Below are 18,993 nucleotides of genomic sequence, written 5' to 3' on the forward strand. Positions count from 1 at the left end.
TACTTTTGTATGTATATCCTCCCCAATTTTATGAAAAATATATATTTAGCCAGATACAGTGGCACATGTCTTCTATAATCCCAGATTCTTGGGCAGCTGAGGCAGGAGGATTCCAAGTTTGAGGCCAGCCTGGGTAACTCAGCAAGACTCCGTCTCAAAAATAAGCAAATAAAAGACAAATAAAACTAGTATAAATAGGTAGATAGATAAAGGTGAATAAAATTGGGATTGTACAAGGCATAGCAATCTGCTTCTCTCGCTTGAATATATATAGATATATATTTTATATATTTTTATCATCTGTATCTTTGTTTTTAGTGGCCTCACAGATGATGGATATAGTCAATGAAAGATTTTTATAGCTTTTCCTCTTTTAGATATATCAATGATTATCTTTGAACATACATCTTACATAAATGTTTCTTCAGGAAAAACTCAGAGAAATTTAATTGCTGAGTATGCACATTTTGAAGAGTTAATACTTGGTTCCCTCCAGAAAAGACTGTGCCAATTTGTATTCTATTGAAAACATGAAATTATTACTATCCAGTGTATGTTACCTCTTCCTCATCTTTGCCAATCTTATGGTTCAAAGGAAAGTCTATCTAATTTCAATTTTTATTTCTTTGATCACTAGGAAGGAAAACTTTTCCTGGATATTCCTTGACCTTTTCTGACAATTTTTTTGTTTGGTTTTGTTTCTCTGTTGTTGGGTTGTTGGCTTTGTGTTCATGTACTTTGCCAAATTAGCTTTGGTGTGTGGGATTTCCCCTTATTTATATGTAAGAGCTCTTTTTATATTAAGGATCTTATCCCTGTGTATCATATCATTTAGTTTCTGGAGCTTTTGTCATGTAGATATTTTTAATTTTTCACCCAGTCAAATCTAACAGCTTTTTCTTTCCTTTGTAATTTTTGACTTTGATTATGCTTTCCTTCCCTCAAACTTTAGATCTATGTATCTATATTTTCCTTTGATACTTTCATAATTTTTTTTAAAAAGCATGACATAATAAAAGCCACATGTGAAAACCCCAGACCTAACAAAATACTCAATGGCTAAAGCTTTACTCCTAAGATCAGGAGAAATAAGACAAGGATGTCAGGTGCCAGGGATTGAACCCAGGGGCACTTAACAACTGAGCCACATCCCCAGCCCTTTTAATTTTTTTTATATTGAGAGAGGGTCTTTCTAAGTTGCTCAGGGCCTTGCAAAATTGTTGAGACTGGCTTTGAACTTGCTATCCTCCTGCCTCAGCCTCTTGGACTGCTGGGATTACAGGTGTGCACGCACCATCATGCCCAGCAAGGATGCTAGTTTTAACCACCTCTGTGCAACATAAAATTGGAAACTCTAGCCAGAAAAATGAGTAAAAAAAAATAAAAAAAATTTTTTTTAATCCAAACTGGATAGAAAGGAGTAAAAATTCCTGTTTGCAGATGACATGATCTTATATGTAGAAAACTCCAGAGTCCACCAGAAATACAAAGCCAAAACAAAACCTGCTAGAATGAATAAGCAAATTTGGCAGAGTTGTATGATACAATTTCATGGTTGTGTTTCTCTATATAACAATGAACAAATTGAAAATTAAGAAAACAACTTCATTGACAATAGCATCAAGAATTAAATATTTAGGGACAAACTTAATCAAGGAAGCAAAAGTCTTATACACAGAAAACTATAAAGTATTGCTGGAAGAAAGTAAAAAAGACACAAATGCTAACATGGGAAGACATCCCATGTTCATGATTTAAAAAGATTTAATATTGTTAAGATGTCAGTACTACGTAAAACAATCAACAGTTTCAATGCAACCTCCATCAAAATTCCAACAATAATTACAGCCAGAAATAGAAAAATCTATCCTAAAATTCATATGGAATTATAAGGGTCTCCGAATAGCATAAAGAAAGAAAAAAACAAAAGACGTAGGTCTCATACTTCCTGAAATTAATTACAAAGTTACAATAATAAAACAAAGTCACACTGTTCATAAAGACAGACATGTAGACCAATGGAATAAAGAGTAGTCTGGAAATAGTATGTGTTGCCAGACGATTTTCTACAAGAGTGCCAAGATCACCAAGAGAAAAAGGAGAGTCTTTTTCAATATTGGGAAAACTGGATATAAAATTAGACCCTTATCTAACACCAAATACAAAAATTAACCTAAAATAGACTAGAGGCCTAAATGTAAGTGCTAAAACTATAAAAATCCTAGAAGAAAAAAAAATAGAAAATTTTCATGACGTTGAATTTGGTAATAATGTCTTAGATCAAAAGCACAGGCAACAAAAATTTTAAAATAGTGTGCTTCATCAAATTAAAGGTTGTGTGCATAAAGGACATGATCAACAGATTAAATACACAACCCACAGAATGGAAAAAATATCAGCAAATCATATATCTGATAAGGGATTAATATCTAGATTATATAAAAACTGTAGGTAGGGCTGGGGTTGTAGCTCAGTGGTAGTGTGCTTGCCTAGCACGTGTGAGGTACTGGGTTCAATCCTCAGCATCACACAAAAAATAAATAAATAAATAAAATAAAGGTTAAATTATTTTTAAAAAACTACAAGTCAACAAAAAGCAAATGTTCTAATTTTTAAAATGAGCAAAGGACTGAAACAGATATTTTTCCAAAGAAAATACACAGACTATTAATATACACATGAAGATAATGTTAAATGCCACTAATCATTAGGGAAAAGCAAATCAAAACACAATGAGATATCACTACAAACCCATTCAGAAGTCTATTACTAGAGAAAAATAAAAACAGAAAATGAAAAGTCTTGGCAAAAAAAAAAATGGAGAAATTGGGAGCTTGGTGCATTGCTGGTGGTCGTACAAAATGTTACAGCTACTTCGGAAAACAGTATGATGGTTTCTCAAAAAATCGAACATAGAATTACTATACAATCCAGTGAAATTCTGCTTCTAGGTGGGTATATACCCAAAGGAATTGAAAGAAGGAACTCAAATAGGTATTTGTACATTCAACTTCACAGTAACATTCATAATAGCCAAAAGATAGAAATAACCTACATGTCCATCAGTGAATATATGGATAGACAAAATGTGGCAAATACTTATAATGACATATTATTACTCAGTCTTAAAAAAGAATGAAATTCTGACACATGCTATAAAATGGATGAACTATGAAAGCAGTTTGCTGAGTGAAATAAGTCAATCACAAAAAGATAAATACCGTGTGATTCCACTTTTAAGAGGTGCTCAGAGTGGTCAAATTCATAGACAGTAGAATTAACAGGCTGCATACTAGGGAGTGAGGAGTTGGTGTTTAATAGGTACAGAGTTCCAGCTGGGGAAGATGAAAAATTTCTGGACTGGATGGCGCACAACCATGTGAATGTACTTAATGTAGCTAAATTGTCCACTTAAAATGGCTAAGATGATAAATTTTTATGTTGTGTGTGTATGTACACATATATGCATTCTCTATCTTTCTCTCTCTCTCTGTACTGAGGACAAAACCCAGGGGTGCTTTACCACTGAGCTATATCCCCAGCCCTCTTTCTTTTTTTACTTGAGACAGGGTCTCACTAAATTGCATTGTCTGCTTTCTTCCATTCAGCACAAGACTTTTGAGGTTCATGTACAAAATGAAATAAATCACATTTTTAGATTCTTAGAATAATTAGGACTCTGCAATCTTTTCTAGAAATTCATTGTGATCATCATCCTCAACTGTGTTAAACATCAATTAATTAATACTGAATGCTTAATATGGTAGATAACAATTTACATTTCTTAAACATTTTCTATTATTCTTATTTTGTTTCCTTTAACTTTTATTAATAAAACTAGGGGTTTTCTTTCTGTATAGTTCATTGACTTTTTAATATATTTACAGAGTCATGCAACCATTACCATGATTGACATTTGGAACATAAAATGATAACCTTCTATCACCTCAACAGAAAACTTGGGGCTAGGGATGTAACTCAGTGAGCACTTGCCTAGCATTCATGGAGCCCTGGTACCAATCCCTAGCAAAGAGAGAAAGAGAGAAAGGAAGGAAGGAGGAGGGGAAGGGAGGAGAAAGAAGGAAAGGAAAGGAAAGGAACTTGTTTACAGTCACTCTCCATTCCTATCCCCAGCCTTAGGCAACCATTAATTTACTCTGTCTCTTTAATTTGCCTTTTCTGCACATTTCACATAAATGGAGTTACATAACATGTATTCTGTGTCTGGTTTCTTTCCTTGAACATAATATTTTTGAGATAGACTCATGTTGTAACATGTATCCGTACTCGGTTTCTTTTATTGTCAAATAGTACTCCATCATATGCCCTCTGATTTTTGTCTATCATGTCAATGAACATTTGGCTTTTTACTACAGTTTAGATACTGAGAATGAGGCCATGAACATTTAAGCATAAGTTTTTGTATAGGTGTATGTTGTTATTCCTCCTAAATACATCTGTGGGGGTAGAATTATTGGAGGAGAAATCAGTAACTTTTACAATATACAATAACTGTAGCATTTTAAGAAATCACGATATGGTTTTCCAAAGTGACCATACCATTTTACTTTCCCACCCACAAGTATGGAGTGGTGCATCTTCAATCTTCCATGAAATGACAGCAGGGAGGACAAAGCAAGGAATTCTGACTGTGAATGCACCTACCCCCTGCTTGAGAGAAGGAGGATGGGAGGTGATTTTCTTCTGTGCTATGTTCTGAAATCTCTATTCCACAGCCTCCCTGGAGCTGCAGAAGGCATGAATGTGTTTAGCAATCAATGCCATCAGTTGAAAATGAACACTAACTTGCCAAGGCCTCCTTCATTATGAGGAAATGCCCCTCCCTGGGCTTACATGCACACACAGACACATATTTTAAGAAGCACTTATAAATTCTCATCAACACAAAGAATCAATTATCTTCCTCAACTATTTTTTTGTACATTTATCTCTGTTATTCAAAGTTCAGACTGCTACAGAATTGCTTTAACTGAAAAGAGGAACAATGTCTTTTGCATTATTATATTCAAATAAGAATTTAGAAAAGAAAGAACTGGAGGCACATTTACTTCTTGAACTGCCAATTTCATATAACTGACAACATGAATTATATGACACAAAACCTATTCATTATTCTGTCCATTCAAGATCAAGTCGAGGTTTAAAGCAGACTTATGGCTATTACATGAAGCTACTGTTTGTCAGTCTTCAGTGAATTCAAGCAAAAAGACCAAGGAAATTGGGAACCGACAACATAGTGAGTCAAAGAATATTCACATTGTGGGGGAATAGCCCCAGAGAAAAGAAGCTTCTTGTATTGAACTTGGCAGTGGTACAAATTATACAAGGAAACCACATTTTACTGTTATATCAAGATCTGGGGTGGGTTGGAAATTATGTTATATTCCATTGCCTGCTTAGGGCAAATTTCATGCCACTTCCATACTATACTGTCAAATATTTTGGACTGAAAAATAGTAATTGTCCACTTTTATTTTTGTGTTATGTTTGTAGCATACATTCAATAAGAAGCAACATAAATAAAATTCCACTAAAGAAACTATCCTCAGAGAAACCCAAATGAATCATTTTCTCTGTTTCTGCATAGGGGGTCACATTTTCCTTAAGTCTGTAGACTGGATAAAAAAACTGGATCTTACTCTCAGAGGGAAGGGAGAAAAACCTCTTGGTTCACACAGAGAAATGAAGAGATGATAAAAGTAGAAACGGGGCTTATCAACAAGTTACTGCAGAAAGAGGGACGACAGGCCTATCCTGTGAGACGGTGGAGGTGAAGGAGAGAATCGGAAAATACATCTGGGGATGGATTTCTAATGTGTAGCACCCAATAAATGGTTAGGTCTAAAATACTATGGGGTCCTTCTGGAAAGACCATGGGCTTTGGAAACAGAGCGATCCATGTCAGACTCCAGGTCTGGCTTTCACTTGGCGAAACTTCTCCAAATGGCAGTTGTTCTCCTTTGGATTTCCTCAGATAAAGAGCCCCTGAGACAAGACTTCAAATGCCACGTGGTTTATCTGGGAAGCAAAGAACACTAACAGTGAAGTGGGCAAACAACATAGGAAGGGAAGGTGTTTGACCTTCATATAGCATCAAGCCAGCTTCAGGTGTGTGCGACTGGCACATAATTCTTCAAGAGAAACTCTAGGAGCTGGTGGAAAACATGCACCTTGGTCATCCCACCTGAGGAATGAGAGAGTTGGGCTATTCATATAGCAGCTTCAGCCAGTCACACGTGGAAGGTTGCTCCTAGTGACATTAATTTGCATCTCACCAGGCAAAGGGGAGGCAAAATACAGCCCTTAAGCAAAGAACTATGATGCTGACAGGTGGAAGTCTAGCCAAAGTGCAGAGAAGTGAGGGGTGAGGGAACATGGGTGTAGCAGTAATAGAGTCAGCAACATGGTTTAAAAGGGAAAACACACCCTTTGTGGGTGCAGGGGCTTTATCCATGGTTGTTTTCCAGTGCCATCAGATTTAATGCATTCAATGAATAATGTATTGACCAAATATGGTAGTGAAAAGGACTTAGCTTTAAATCTTGGCCTTATCATTTATGAGAAACTTCTCTCCCCACCTATAAAAACAAATATCATTTTAATGGAATAATGATGAGCCAAACATAGCACCTGACCCACAGTAGAGATCAAATGAATATAAATAATGCCACTATGAATTGATTTCCTTCTTCCTACCATGTAATACTTCCTCCTTTATTTTTTCCACTCTATTAAAGAAGCAAGGGAGTACTAGTACTTTATATTGCCTGAGTTCAGAAATTTGCAACACATCTTGACCCACTGGGAAGGGTTTATACCAACTGTTCTTCTTAAAGGTCAAATTCATTGACTTATGTATGTAGGGGAAATTATGATAGTAATCTTTTAAAAAGAGTGCCAACAGCTCATTGAATTATGGACTTTGAGCCAAGTGCACCACTATGCATGCAGTCCTGAAGAACGAGACTAATTCTTTCTTTTAACTTCCTCCTATTGTCCTATGCGTAGGGCAATGACTGCCTTGTTTGACCTGATGCTCATTAGCAAACACTCAAAAGTAAAAATATGGGCAAAAAAAATGAAACCCCACACACAAAACCAAGGCATAAGAACAAAATATTAGCTATTTTTTGCCTTTCCATCCCCAACAGTTTACTCACTCTCCCATTCTTTATCTATCTCAACACCCAACATGTGTGTTTATTTCTGGAATCCAGCCAGATCCTGGGTCTGAATTCCAGAGACTCGTTTCCCAGTTTCCATGAGACAAGTTCTTAAAAATACAGACTTCTTATAACTAAAAAGAACAAACAAACAAAAAAAGATTTAAAAAATACGAACTTCTCAGAGAACAGATACAAGATGATGAAAACCTAAATTATACCCCTACAGTGTTATTCACTAAAAATTTTAACTTTTCAATGGAAAAGAGAAACACAATTAGTTCAATAAGTCCAATCTTCCTTTCTACCTTATTGCAAATGTGTGGCTCAAGACATAATTTAATACCCAAAGTGCTAGGTACTTAGTCCAACTAACTTGAAGAATGCTTAATTTCACTTAAATTCCCTGGGTTTTGTTCTGAATCCATGTCAGAGTTATTTTTAAATTTTGAGATCTTTAGAAATAATGGAATCTGTGTTCCAGAAACCAAAAATGCATGAGGAATGAGGCCACTAAACTAGAATCACAGCAGAGAGCAATGGCTTTGAGATTAACAGTTTGTATGGAGTTCCCAAAATTATACTGAGTATACTATGAGGAGAGTCAGAAAGTCTACTTGCAAGAAAGGTTAATGCTAATGAGAGTCATGGAACCAGAGCAGGAGACTGAGTGCGGAGAGAGCCAACTAAGCAGAAGAACAAGCTGGAAGAACAGAGCAGATGTACTTTATTGTGAACTAAGCAAGAGCTAGAAAGTGACAAACAAATGAGATAATGTGTGATACAATGGACATGAGGCAGGAAGACCATCGTCGTGGTGTCCACCTTGTAACTAGGTATCTTCACACTGGTGACGTTCATGGGTGGCATGAACTTGAAGCTCCCCAGCACATCAGGGCTCTATCAATTTGCAGTTCAAGTCTGATTTGCTATGCCAGCTGAATTTAATCCTTGTTCACTTTAAACAATTACTTGTTCATTTAGTATTTCTCCCTGGGTACCCAGCCTGATGTAGGGTTTGAGATTTTATCACGGGCTACCTATGCATGGAATTGTCCAGCCCGAACAATCCGAGTGGTGAACCAAGATAAAGACTGGAACCCCCTTTCCAGAAGAAAAATTAGCAAGATACAGGGGCTGGGAAGACATGGAGGGTCCAATTTGATTCTCAGCATTGATATCTCACTGGAAGGAATTTTTAAGCCTCAAAGTTTAAAAGGTCTTAGATCTGCCCCTACCTAGTTTTATGACCTTCAGCAAATTTCCAGCTTTATAATCTATAAAATGAAAATAATCATAGACCCTCACAGAGCTTTGTGAAGTTTGCATGTGTTGGCAGATCTGTTAGAGAGCGGGACCTTGGTAAAGTCAGGCATATCTCTGTGGTTGTGTCAAAAGCAATTCCAGCAAATTTTGTCAGCTTGGAGTCAAAAATAACCCAAAATTGGTGGGGTGTGGGGGCAGGGCCTAACTTCCTCCCAAGTCATCAAGAAAAGATTATTTATTGTTTATTTGTGTGTCATTCCATGAGTTATCATGAATTTTGTAAAACCCTGTCCTGATGTGCCTAAGAAATATATATGAGGGAGAGAAAAGAGAAAAATCTCCAGGAGTTTAAATACATGCAGCAGGTGCATCTTACCATGAGTAGACAGAGATCTTAGTGTAACATACCCTCATCCCCTGCATTTAAATCCAGTCTAATATCCATATAGGCCACAAGAAAAATGAAAAAAAAAAAAAAAAAAAAAAAAAAAAAAAAGCCCAGAGCAAGATCCTTCCCACAACCTACAATGTTCTGTGTGATCTGACCCCTGCCTACCTTTCCCTCTTCATCTCATACCACTTTCTCCTTTGCTTACCATGTTCCATTAACACTGACTTTCTTTTTGTTTCCGGAACATTGCAAAACTTTTGTGCTTCAGCTCAACCTATAAAAGTCTTTGCATATTTGATTACTTCTCATCTATCAGGTCTTAGCTCAAATTTCATCTTCTCAGAAATTCTTCTCTAATCATTCTTTTAAATATAAATTCTGCTCTCCACATCTTTACTCCACACATGTGACCATTCTGGAATCTATCATATTGTTTTTTTCTTTCCTTTACTAATACTTAATATTCCCTGAAATTATCTTGTACAAACATATTTATTGTCATCTTTCTGCTGGAATATAAGCTCCCTGAGGACAGGGAATTTGTCTTCTGTGTTTCATTGAAAGGTAGCAACTCTGGCCATGATATGGGAAATCATCCAGGTATCATCTTTGTTACATGAGTTGCCTATTTTCACTGGATTCCTATGATTCAGTCAACAATTCATAACATCACAACATTAGTAACATCTGGGTCATTTTATTCATTCAAAGCACTATTGCAAGCTTGGGGCAGTAGCACATGCCTATAATCCCAGTGGCTCAGGAGGCTGAGGCAGGAAGATCGAGAGTTCAAAGCCAGCCTCAGCAACTTAGTGAGGCCCTAAATGACTCAGTGAGACCCTGTCTCTAAATAAAATTCTAAAAGGGCTGGGATGTGGCTCAGTGGTTAAGTGCCCTTGGGTTCAATCCCTGGCACCCAAAAAAAAAAAAAAAAAAAAAGCACTAATGCCTAGCTTAAACCACTGGATATTTGTAATAACTCAATGGGGCAAGAATGTTCCATTTTTAAAAATGAGGAATCTGAAGTTCAGGAAAGCTAAGATACTTGCCCACAGCCACAAAGCCAATAAAGACTATGGTAGAAATGAAACATTTCTTTTCACTCCAAGCCCTCTACCATTTGGCATGTGGATTTTGCTACACTGGGCAGCCTTGCCCAAAATGAAAAAAAATTAAATGACAGAAATTACAAACAAACAAAATTGTGTCTTCAAATAATTTTAGATAAAAACCTCATAAATCTCCCAGAAAACATACAGTTCAAATTGGAGAAGGACACAACAGATACAGGGGAATAAAAAAATGCAGTTAACATCAAAGTAAATTCAGGCTCTGATGCCCAGGACAAAGTTCGCCACATCCATCTGCCAAGTTAGGAAAGCATCCTGGGAAGGCAGGAAAGGACTGTCACTTCCATTCTGCAGATCAACAGTGTACCAAGATAGCTTTTGTGGGGAAAGTCACTAGAAGAGGGGGTAAACAGTACTTGGATTTAGCAGAGAATCTTTGCCTTACTTTGTTTCATCGAGAAGCGCCTGGGAGGTCAGAGCACCAGAGATGGATGGACTCCTGGGATGGACCGAGAGGGAGAACAACAACTCTGCAGCTCTCTGGATAAGATGCTCACTGGTTGGAACCACATCAAAGGCAGAGATGTGGGAGAATCTGTCTATGGGTTAGTTCAGATCCAGAATGTCCTTTGAGGTTTTGTTTTTTCAAAGATTGATAGTAAGTCTCTCATTATGTGTCTCCAATCACACTGTGGGATCACTAAAATGAGATGAATATTTCTTCAATTAAATTGTGTTCTCTGAGTAGGCGGCAAAGCCTGGGGAATGTATTAGCTTTAAAAGAAAGTGGAGTTCTTACTGATGCTAACATCCATTTGGCAAGTCAGCATAAAAGTTGACTTGAATAAAAGTTAATTCCATCAACATTCAAAGGATCACAGCTTAGTTTGCCTTTTAAAACACAGAACACTTCAACCAAAGTTGAGGCAACCTTTAAAATGTTAAATAAAAACATGAATTTCCCTTTTTTCCAATACAATTTAATTCAACTTACATTTGCCACAAATTACATATGTCTAAGACATCATTAAATTAAGAGTCAAATTTAGGGCTGAGAATATATAGTTCTGTAGCGCTGCTCTTGCTTAGCATGTATGAGACCCTGGGTTCATTTCCTAGTACCACCACCAAAAAAAAAAAAAAAAGTCAAATTCAATCTGCTTACTTTATTTTTTTAAGAACAGGTTTTTCTAGTATCCTGTTGGTATGCTGCCCTAGAAAGCTTTCTAACAAAAGATTTTTAAGATCCTTTTTAATGTTCATTTATCTGTATTCATTAACACATTTTCATTTTTATAATTGCTAAGCACTCTGGATAACTGCAAAGAAAAATGAGACAGAGGAAGAGAGGGAGGGAGGGAGCAAGGGTTCAAGGGAAGGTCCCTCAGCTTCACGAAGCTAACATTCCAATAGGGAGGATAGGACTCTGGCAAAAGCATAGATGGCATAACCAGAAAGTAATTATTCCCTCACTAGCTGTGTTTAATGTGCATACACACACACACACACACACACAAAATCTGTTTCCTGAAAAAACACCTTATAAATAAATAAGCTTTTTTGTGCCTCAGTTTTCTCTCTGTACAATAAGGAAATTGTATTCCTGATTGCTGAGATTCCTTGTAACTCTAAAATTCTTGAAGTCACTTAATATTTATTGAAAATTTGCTGTGTGAAATGAGAATTTCCCAGGAGAAGCAGGATATACAGCATAAGTAAAACCAAAGTGGCCTTAAAGATATTGCAACTTATTCACAGGATGTTAACAACCGCTTTAGTAGAAGACAGCATAAATAAAGGTGCTGGGAGATGGGAGGAAAGGCAGAGGTGGACTGAACAGTGAGGGAAGAAACAATTTGTTGAAGGGCAGCAGAGAGATGAGGCTATCTAGTGAAAAGGGCAAAGAATATTCTAGGAAAAGTCAAAAATGGTCAGGAGAGGGGCTGGAGTTGGGGCTCAGTGATAGAGTACTTGCCTGGCATGTGTGAGGCCCTGCGTTGGATACTCAGCACCACATATAAATAAATAAAGGATCCATTGACAACTAAAGAAAAATATTTAGAAGAAAAAAAGAGGGGCTGGGGTTGTGGCCCAGTGGTAGAGGACTTGCCTGGCACATGTGAGACATTGGGTTGGATCCTCAGCAGCACATAAAAATAAATAAAATAAAGATATTTTTTAAATTTTTTACTAAAAAATATGTTTTAAAAAAGGTCAGGAGAGTAACTCAGAAAGATTAGGTAATTTTAAAGATGAGAATAGCAAGCAGGTCTAGCTTGGAACTTAGAAGAAGGTGAAAAGAATAAATTTGTAGTAAACCAGATTAATCAGTCCAAAGTCTTGGGGCACTGCCTAAAAGTCAATTTCAAATAGGACTCAGGAACTGTGGTTGAAGATCTAGTAAAATAAGCCTGCAGAAGAAATGCGCCAAGAGAGAGTGTATGGCTAAAGTTGTCTTAGTGTCTTTTTATAGTACTAAGAAATATAGAAGATTGAAAAGTGCCCACACCTATAATCCCAGTGAGTCAGGAGGCTGAGGCCAGAGGCTCACAAGTTTGAGGCCAGCCTCAGCAATTTAGCAAAGCCCTAAGCATTTAGCAAGACACTGTCTCAAAAAGAAAAACGTTTAAAAAGGGCTGGGGATGTGACTCAGTGGTTAAGCACTCCTGGATATAATCCCTGATACAAAAAAAAAAAAAAAAGGAAAGAAGGAAAAGAAAGAAAAAAGTGCTGAATCTGACATACTGATACAGAAAGAACATCCAGAAATAAGAAAAATCATAACAGGCATATCCACACAATTCTGTTCCCAAATGGGTAATTTCCTAACCTATGGGAACCTAGGTTCCCAACCTGTTTATATTTCCAAGGTTTCTCATAGTGCAATAAAGCAGTTCATTTCACTTTGAAGTGGCAGGCTGATGAGAATGTTCTGGATGGTTCTCTCCAGTGGACAACTGTAAAGAGAACTAATATGATATTAGATCATATCATTAAGGCTAGAAGAATCCATTGAAAGAACCCATTTTAAAATCTAAGTAGTGTCAACCAACAGGAAGCCTGGGGACATGTATGAAAGTGCCTCTGGCTCTTCTGGTCTCGACCGCTCTGGGAGCAGCAGCTTACGGTGCAGACATGGCCAAGTCCAAGAACGCACAACCAGTCCCCAAAATGGCACAGAAATGGCATCAAGAAACCCCGATCACAGAGATATGAATCTCTTAAGGGGGCAGACCCCAAGTTCCCGAGAAATATATATGCATTTTGCCAAGAAGCACAACAAGAAGGTCCTGAAAAAGATGCAGGCAAACAACGCCAAGGCCATGAGTGCACATGCTTAGGCTGTCCAGGCCCTGGTAAAGCCTAAGGAGGTTAAGCTCAAGATGCCAGAGGGTGCCAGCCGCAAACTTGATCGCCTTGCCTTGCTTGCCCATCCCAAGCATGGGAAGCGTGCTCGTGCCCACATGGCCAGGGACTGCAGGCTCTGTCGGCCAAAGGCCAAAGCCCAAGCCAAGACCCAGGCTGCAACTCCAGCTCCAGTATCAGCATCAGCTCCAGCTCCGGCTCCCGCCCCCAAGGGTGCCCAGGTCCCTGTGAAGGCTCCATAATAAAAACCTCTGTGAATGTGAGGACAGAAGGACTGGTGTGACCCCTGACCCCCTATCTATGGGGACTGGTGTCCTCCTGTGCTGTTTGTATAAATAGATACAGAGGCAGGAAAAAAAAAAAAGGAAAGAAAGTGCCCCTGAATTCACTTAGCCAGCACACTCCCCTATAGGTTAAAAAAAAAAGGAAGGAAGGAAAGAAGGAAGGAAGGAAGGAAGGGAGGGAGGGAGGGAGGGAGGGAGAAAGGGATGGAGCCTTGGTAGACAGGGCCCAGAGGAGGCTGGGATTTGGATTGACAGGAAAAGGACGGTGATGTTACAGGTGGGAGAAGGAGCATCAGAGAAGGAAGGTGATGATGGGGATGATGCAACCAGCAGGATGGGCAAAGGAGATGGTACAGAGCCCAGCTGGAGCAAAGACGCAACCCAGGGGAAGAGGAATCAGAAATACAAGCACTGAGGAAGGGAGTCTTGACCAGCACATGGCTGCACGTGGATGACCAAAGAGACAAGAAAGACAAGGACACTCTCCTATCCTTGAATTCCAAAACACCCATGAAGATACTTGCCAAGAGCAGTAATTGGCTCCTCAATTCATAGGTCCTGGTCTATTTAAAGAAACTGAGTAGCAGTCACAACTATTTTATGGGACCTTAAAATTTTTTTTCCTCTGATAGAGCTGAAAACATATAGCAAAAGATCAATACCATATTCCACCCAAATAATAGACCTAGGCAGCCAAACTGGCAGGCAGTGGGGACTGAATGGCATACAGTCATAAGTGTGCCAACTCTGAAACCAGAATACTGGGGTGCAAATCCAAGCTCTGACACTTACTAGGTAGAAGAAATTCAGCAAGCTACTCAAATTCTGTGTCCCACTTTCTCATGAATATCAATGATTGGGGTACTCATATTACCTTCTGCATGGAGTTGTGGGAATTAAATGAGGCGACACATGTAGATCTCTTGGAAGAGAGTCTGGGACACAGTAGGCACTCAGTAAATGCCACTGTTGTTTGTTGTTATTATTGTTATGACTTATTTTATGAGCCCTGGGCGCAGGTGCATCCCCACTGCAGGTGGAACTGCTTTTCTCAGCTACAATGCAGTGAATGAGTCATAACAAAATCCGGCTGCCAACTTCCTGAACTATTGAATTGCCTGAGCACCCTCTTACAATCACTACTTTTTTGAAAAGTTACCCTTTCTTTTTGAAGTTCATAGATTACAGTGTCTCCTCAACCCTACCTTTCCTTTTCAAAGACATTAAATCCCAAAGAAAGCAATTAGAAAATCATTTCTTTTATTGCCACCCTTTTGTAGTTCCTTTCTCCCTATTCATTCTTCTGCCTCATTTGTACCAAAAGAAAAATGATACTTCATGCATCACATTGTCCTCTGTAACCTGGCGGTTTATAACTGCTGGGGAAATGCGTACATGCCTCTCATATGTGTGACTCAATGTATACTAGCCCTTTCCTTCCCCTAAAATGGGAAGTCATCCTACTTTGGGATAAAAGGGGACATTTGGTTAGCAGTGCATGAGCTGATATGCACTTTTTCATTGTCCTAGAAAGAAGGTCTGGGATATGCACTATCAGCCACCAAATCTCACTTTAGACTCATTCCTAGTAGTGCCTTCATTTTATGAACTTTCACTAATACTCAAACACCCTGGGGTTGGCAAAATAATGTCCTCCCTTCCCAAAGACATCTGCATTCTAATCCCCAGAACCTGAGAATATGATAGGTTACATTCCAAAGGAAGTAAGGTTGCAAATGGAATCAAGGTTATACATCAGATTCTAAAATAGGAAGATTATCCTGGATTATTCTGGTAGGCTCAATGAAATCACAAAGGTCCTTATAAGTGGAAAAAGTAAGCAGAGTTAAGAAGTGGGAGCTATGTGAAGTGAGAAGGACTCAACTTGCTATAGCTGACTTTGAAGATAGAGGAAGGATACTGTGCACCAGGTAATGTGGGTCCCTAGAACTTGGAGGCCTCTAGAAGCTGGTATAAGGAAAAAGATTCTCTTTCACTTAGATTTTAGCCCAGTGAGACCTGTGTCAGACTTCTAACGTACAAAACAGTACATTAGTAACCTGTTTTGTTTTAAACCACTAGGTTTGTTGTAATTTGTTATAGCAGCAACAGGAAACTAATACACACCCCATCTCTGGAGACCTGCCTGGCATTCTCCACTTATTGGGACCCTGTCTCCCTGCTTAAACTGCCCACTACTGTATTTTGTCTTTTGCCAGTTAATTCAATAAAAATTATCCAGCACTTACTCCTTGCCAGGCATTGTTTTAGGTCCTGGCAATGCAAGAGGAGTAAAACATAGAAATGCCCTTTCATTTACCCAAAAAATATTTGTGTAGTCAGGTTCAGGGTAGATGTGTTGGAGATGAAAAGAAAATAGTTCCTGCCCTAAAAATGTTCACAGATTTCTGAGAAAACAAGCAACATACATAAAATACCATGATTCCATGTAATAAGTATATGATATAGGAATATAGAAGAGAGACCACCTAATGCAGCTGGAACATATCAGGAAAACTTCAGAGAGAAGAAATGAGGCATCCACAAACAGGGCTTTGCTGGACAGACAAAATGGGATGAGATGTTCAAGAGTTTTAGAGCAATGTGACACTTGAAACGTGACTATTGCAAATGAAGATCAGAATTTTCAATGTTATTTCATTTTTGGTACCTTTAACTGTAATGGAAATAGCCACATATGACTATTGGCTACCATACTGGATAGAGTGACTGACCAGATTGTACCCTTATGGAGATCGATTTGTCTTTTCCCTCTTTCCTATTTCTTTCTGAATGGAAAGCATATGTGATAGCAAATCACCTTGGACCATGTCAATGGAACATCAGAGCAGGATGGAAGTAAGTAAAAAGTAGAAGGAACTTGAGTCCCTAACAATATTAAGAGCCATCTTTCAGTCCGGATTATGCTCAGACTGTTATGTGAAATAAATAAATTCCAATATTATTTAAACCACTGTTATTTTGGATCTTTGTGCAGTAGTCAAATCAGTCTAATATAAATACCTGTTAAAAGAATAACAAATAATCATAATATTTGCTAAGATTTTTTTGAGCTACTTCTATGTAGCAGACAGAAACTATGCTAAATGTATGATCACATTCAAATTACACACAGCCTAAAAAAGTAGATAGTACTATGCCCCCATTCTGCAGAGACCATGAAGGTTTAGAGATGCTAGCTCACCAGGCAGGATTAGACCTTTCTGACAACAAACATCCAACAAATGGATACATAGTATTTTATCATTAAAGGTCAGGCAAACTGAGGATAAAATCAGTTTTAAAATGCAAGGGATAATGTTTGCCGCAGACATTCTCAGCTGTTTACCCAATAGCCAGCCATTCCTTTCTTCTTCCTCTAAAAAGAACCCTAATTTGTTCAAACCGTACCCAAAGACTTCTTGACTTCGCGAGACAAGGCCTCCATTGCAGAATCCAAGAAAGAAATCCTAACTGGTCTAAACTAGTTCTGGTAATAAAGATAGGCATGTGACACAGTTCTGGCCAATGAGATGAAGTGGGGGAGAGCCAAAAGCCTACCTGGAGTGAAGACACAATGCTGGGGGTGGGGCGTCCATCATACAACCACGAAGACGAAGGACCACATTATAAGAATGACTCAGTAAAGGTCTAAGTGGGACCCTTGATGACCTTATTGAGGCGCTGTTCTTGCCTAGATATCCTAACTCTAGATTTCTTGTAATATGAGGAAAAGCAATCTCAATATACTTTAGGCCTCTATAAATTTTTAAAGTTTTTTACACATAGAATCCTTCCTAACTCATAAATAAATACACATCCTCTGTTTTCCAAAGTTAAGGAAAAGGTTACACCATTTATAGAATATCTCCTGAACACTCATGGCCGGCTGCTGTGAATCCCAAGTCCTAAGGGCTCTCCACAGTAAAAATCAGTTTGCTCTCCTTCAAAACACTTTTGGGGATATAAGGTATAACAAATAACAAGAGCTCAAATGCAGTATATATTGTCATTTCCCCCAACTTCAAGCCAAAAAAAATTTTCTCCTTCTATTACAATTGTTTCTCAGAGAAAAAACATGTAATAAAGGCACTTAAATTGTTGCACTAGACAGTTAATATTCTACAATTTTTAAATAAATATTATAACAAGTAATGTTAATTTCTATAGTTTAAGATAAAAGCAGAAATATCTAAGGCACAAGGATTCACTCAATGGTTATAACTACTCACACCAAAAGATAAATGAAGAATTGAGACTGTTTCAATATGACTAAGATCTAAAAATAGATTCAAATACACAAAAACGTGTTTACACAGAGTAATGTGAGAGAAGTAGTGTTTTGCTCTTGAATTATACTGAAAGCTGAATTAATTCTCCTGAGTGTGTAAAAAAAGCAATAAATAATATTTATGCAATAAATTATCCAGAATCATATACAAAATTTAAATAGTTTTAAAAGCTAGATATTTTCAGTTGAAGGGAGACAGAGCAAATATTTTCTGTCCATAAACATATTATGCCACCATCTGACCATGCTGTTAATCTTTAATCTGATTTATAACTGAAAACCTCATGTGGCAACTGATCTTACACCATTTCATTCACAAAAAGGAAGATTATCTTTCAAATGAGCACATTTTTCCTGGGATTTCAAAGAGTAAATGAGCCAGACATATTTCTCTTTCAAAGACCAAGCTATCCAAAATATTTCCAGATAATCAGAAAGGCATGAAACATCAAATTAAGTAATATTGAGGCAATCCTTGGAATTATTTTGCAGTTTTGATCAATCTGACCCAAGTTTAAAAATGGGAGGGGGGTGTAAAAACACAATATGAATACACAATATGAATAAAGATAACATTGAAACAAGAAGCATACCTTAGAGATGATTAATGGTTCTCCATGCTCCAGGCCACCTTTCAAAGTAAAACCCCAGGGAGCTCCTCCCTCCAGGAATGCTTCCAGATAAATGTACCTTCCCTTGGGGGTCGCGCTGGGGTTTAGCGTGGCACTGGCCTCATCAAAGTTCTCAGTGCTCTTCATCATGCCGAAATCATGATCCCTCGAGTTCAATTTAAAATGCCCGAGGCAGATTCAGGCAAGTGGCGCTTCTGTAGCACAAGCTGTCCGATTGTGACACATGCCGGCCAAAAGACAGGTCTGGAGGAACGAATTCTTCCTGATGTACAGTGTTCCTCCTAGCTTCACTTCAAGATGCCGAGACAGAAGGATTTCTCACTTGAACATTTTGCAATATAAATCCTGCTCCGGGAATTCTGAGTTCTCACGGAAGCCCCAGTGATCTATATCTCTCCTCTCCGTTTGTAAAAATTTCTTTCAGTGGATCACTCCAAACACTGCTTTTTTAGCATACATACACTCAAACTTTTTCTGTGTATTTTTACAGAGAAAAGCCTCTCACTATC

The 18,993-nt window shown here is 38.0% G+C and overlaps 1 protein-coding gene across 1 annotated transcript in view; it reads right to left on the reverse strand.

The window, feature by feature from the left end:
• SHROOM3 (shroom family member 3) overlaps window positions 1-18,625 on the reverse strand; it is a 304,609-nt gene extending 285,984 nt beyond the window's left edge. Inside the window, exon 1 of the mRNA XM_079154292.1 lies at window positions 18,446-18,625. Coding sequence (XP_079010418.1) covers window positions 18,446-18,613 — 168 coding nt within the window. The 5' untranslated portion in view covers window positions 18,614-18,625. The remainder of the gene's footprint in view (window positions 1-18,445) is intronic.
• Between the last annotated feature and the right edge of the window lie 368 nt (window positions 18,626-18,993).

Source organism: Sciurus vulgaris (genome assembly GCF_902686455.1).
Source record: "Sciurus vulgaris genome assembly, chromosome: 9".
NCBI classification, from domain to species: domain Eukaryota; kingdom Metazoa; phylum Chordata; class Mammalia; order Rodentia; family Sciuridae; genus Sciurus; species Sciurus vulgaris.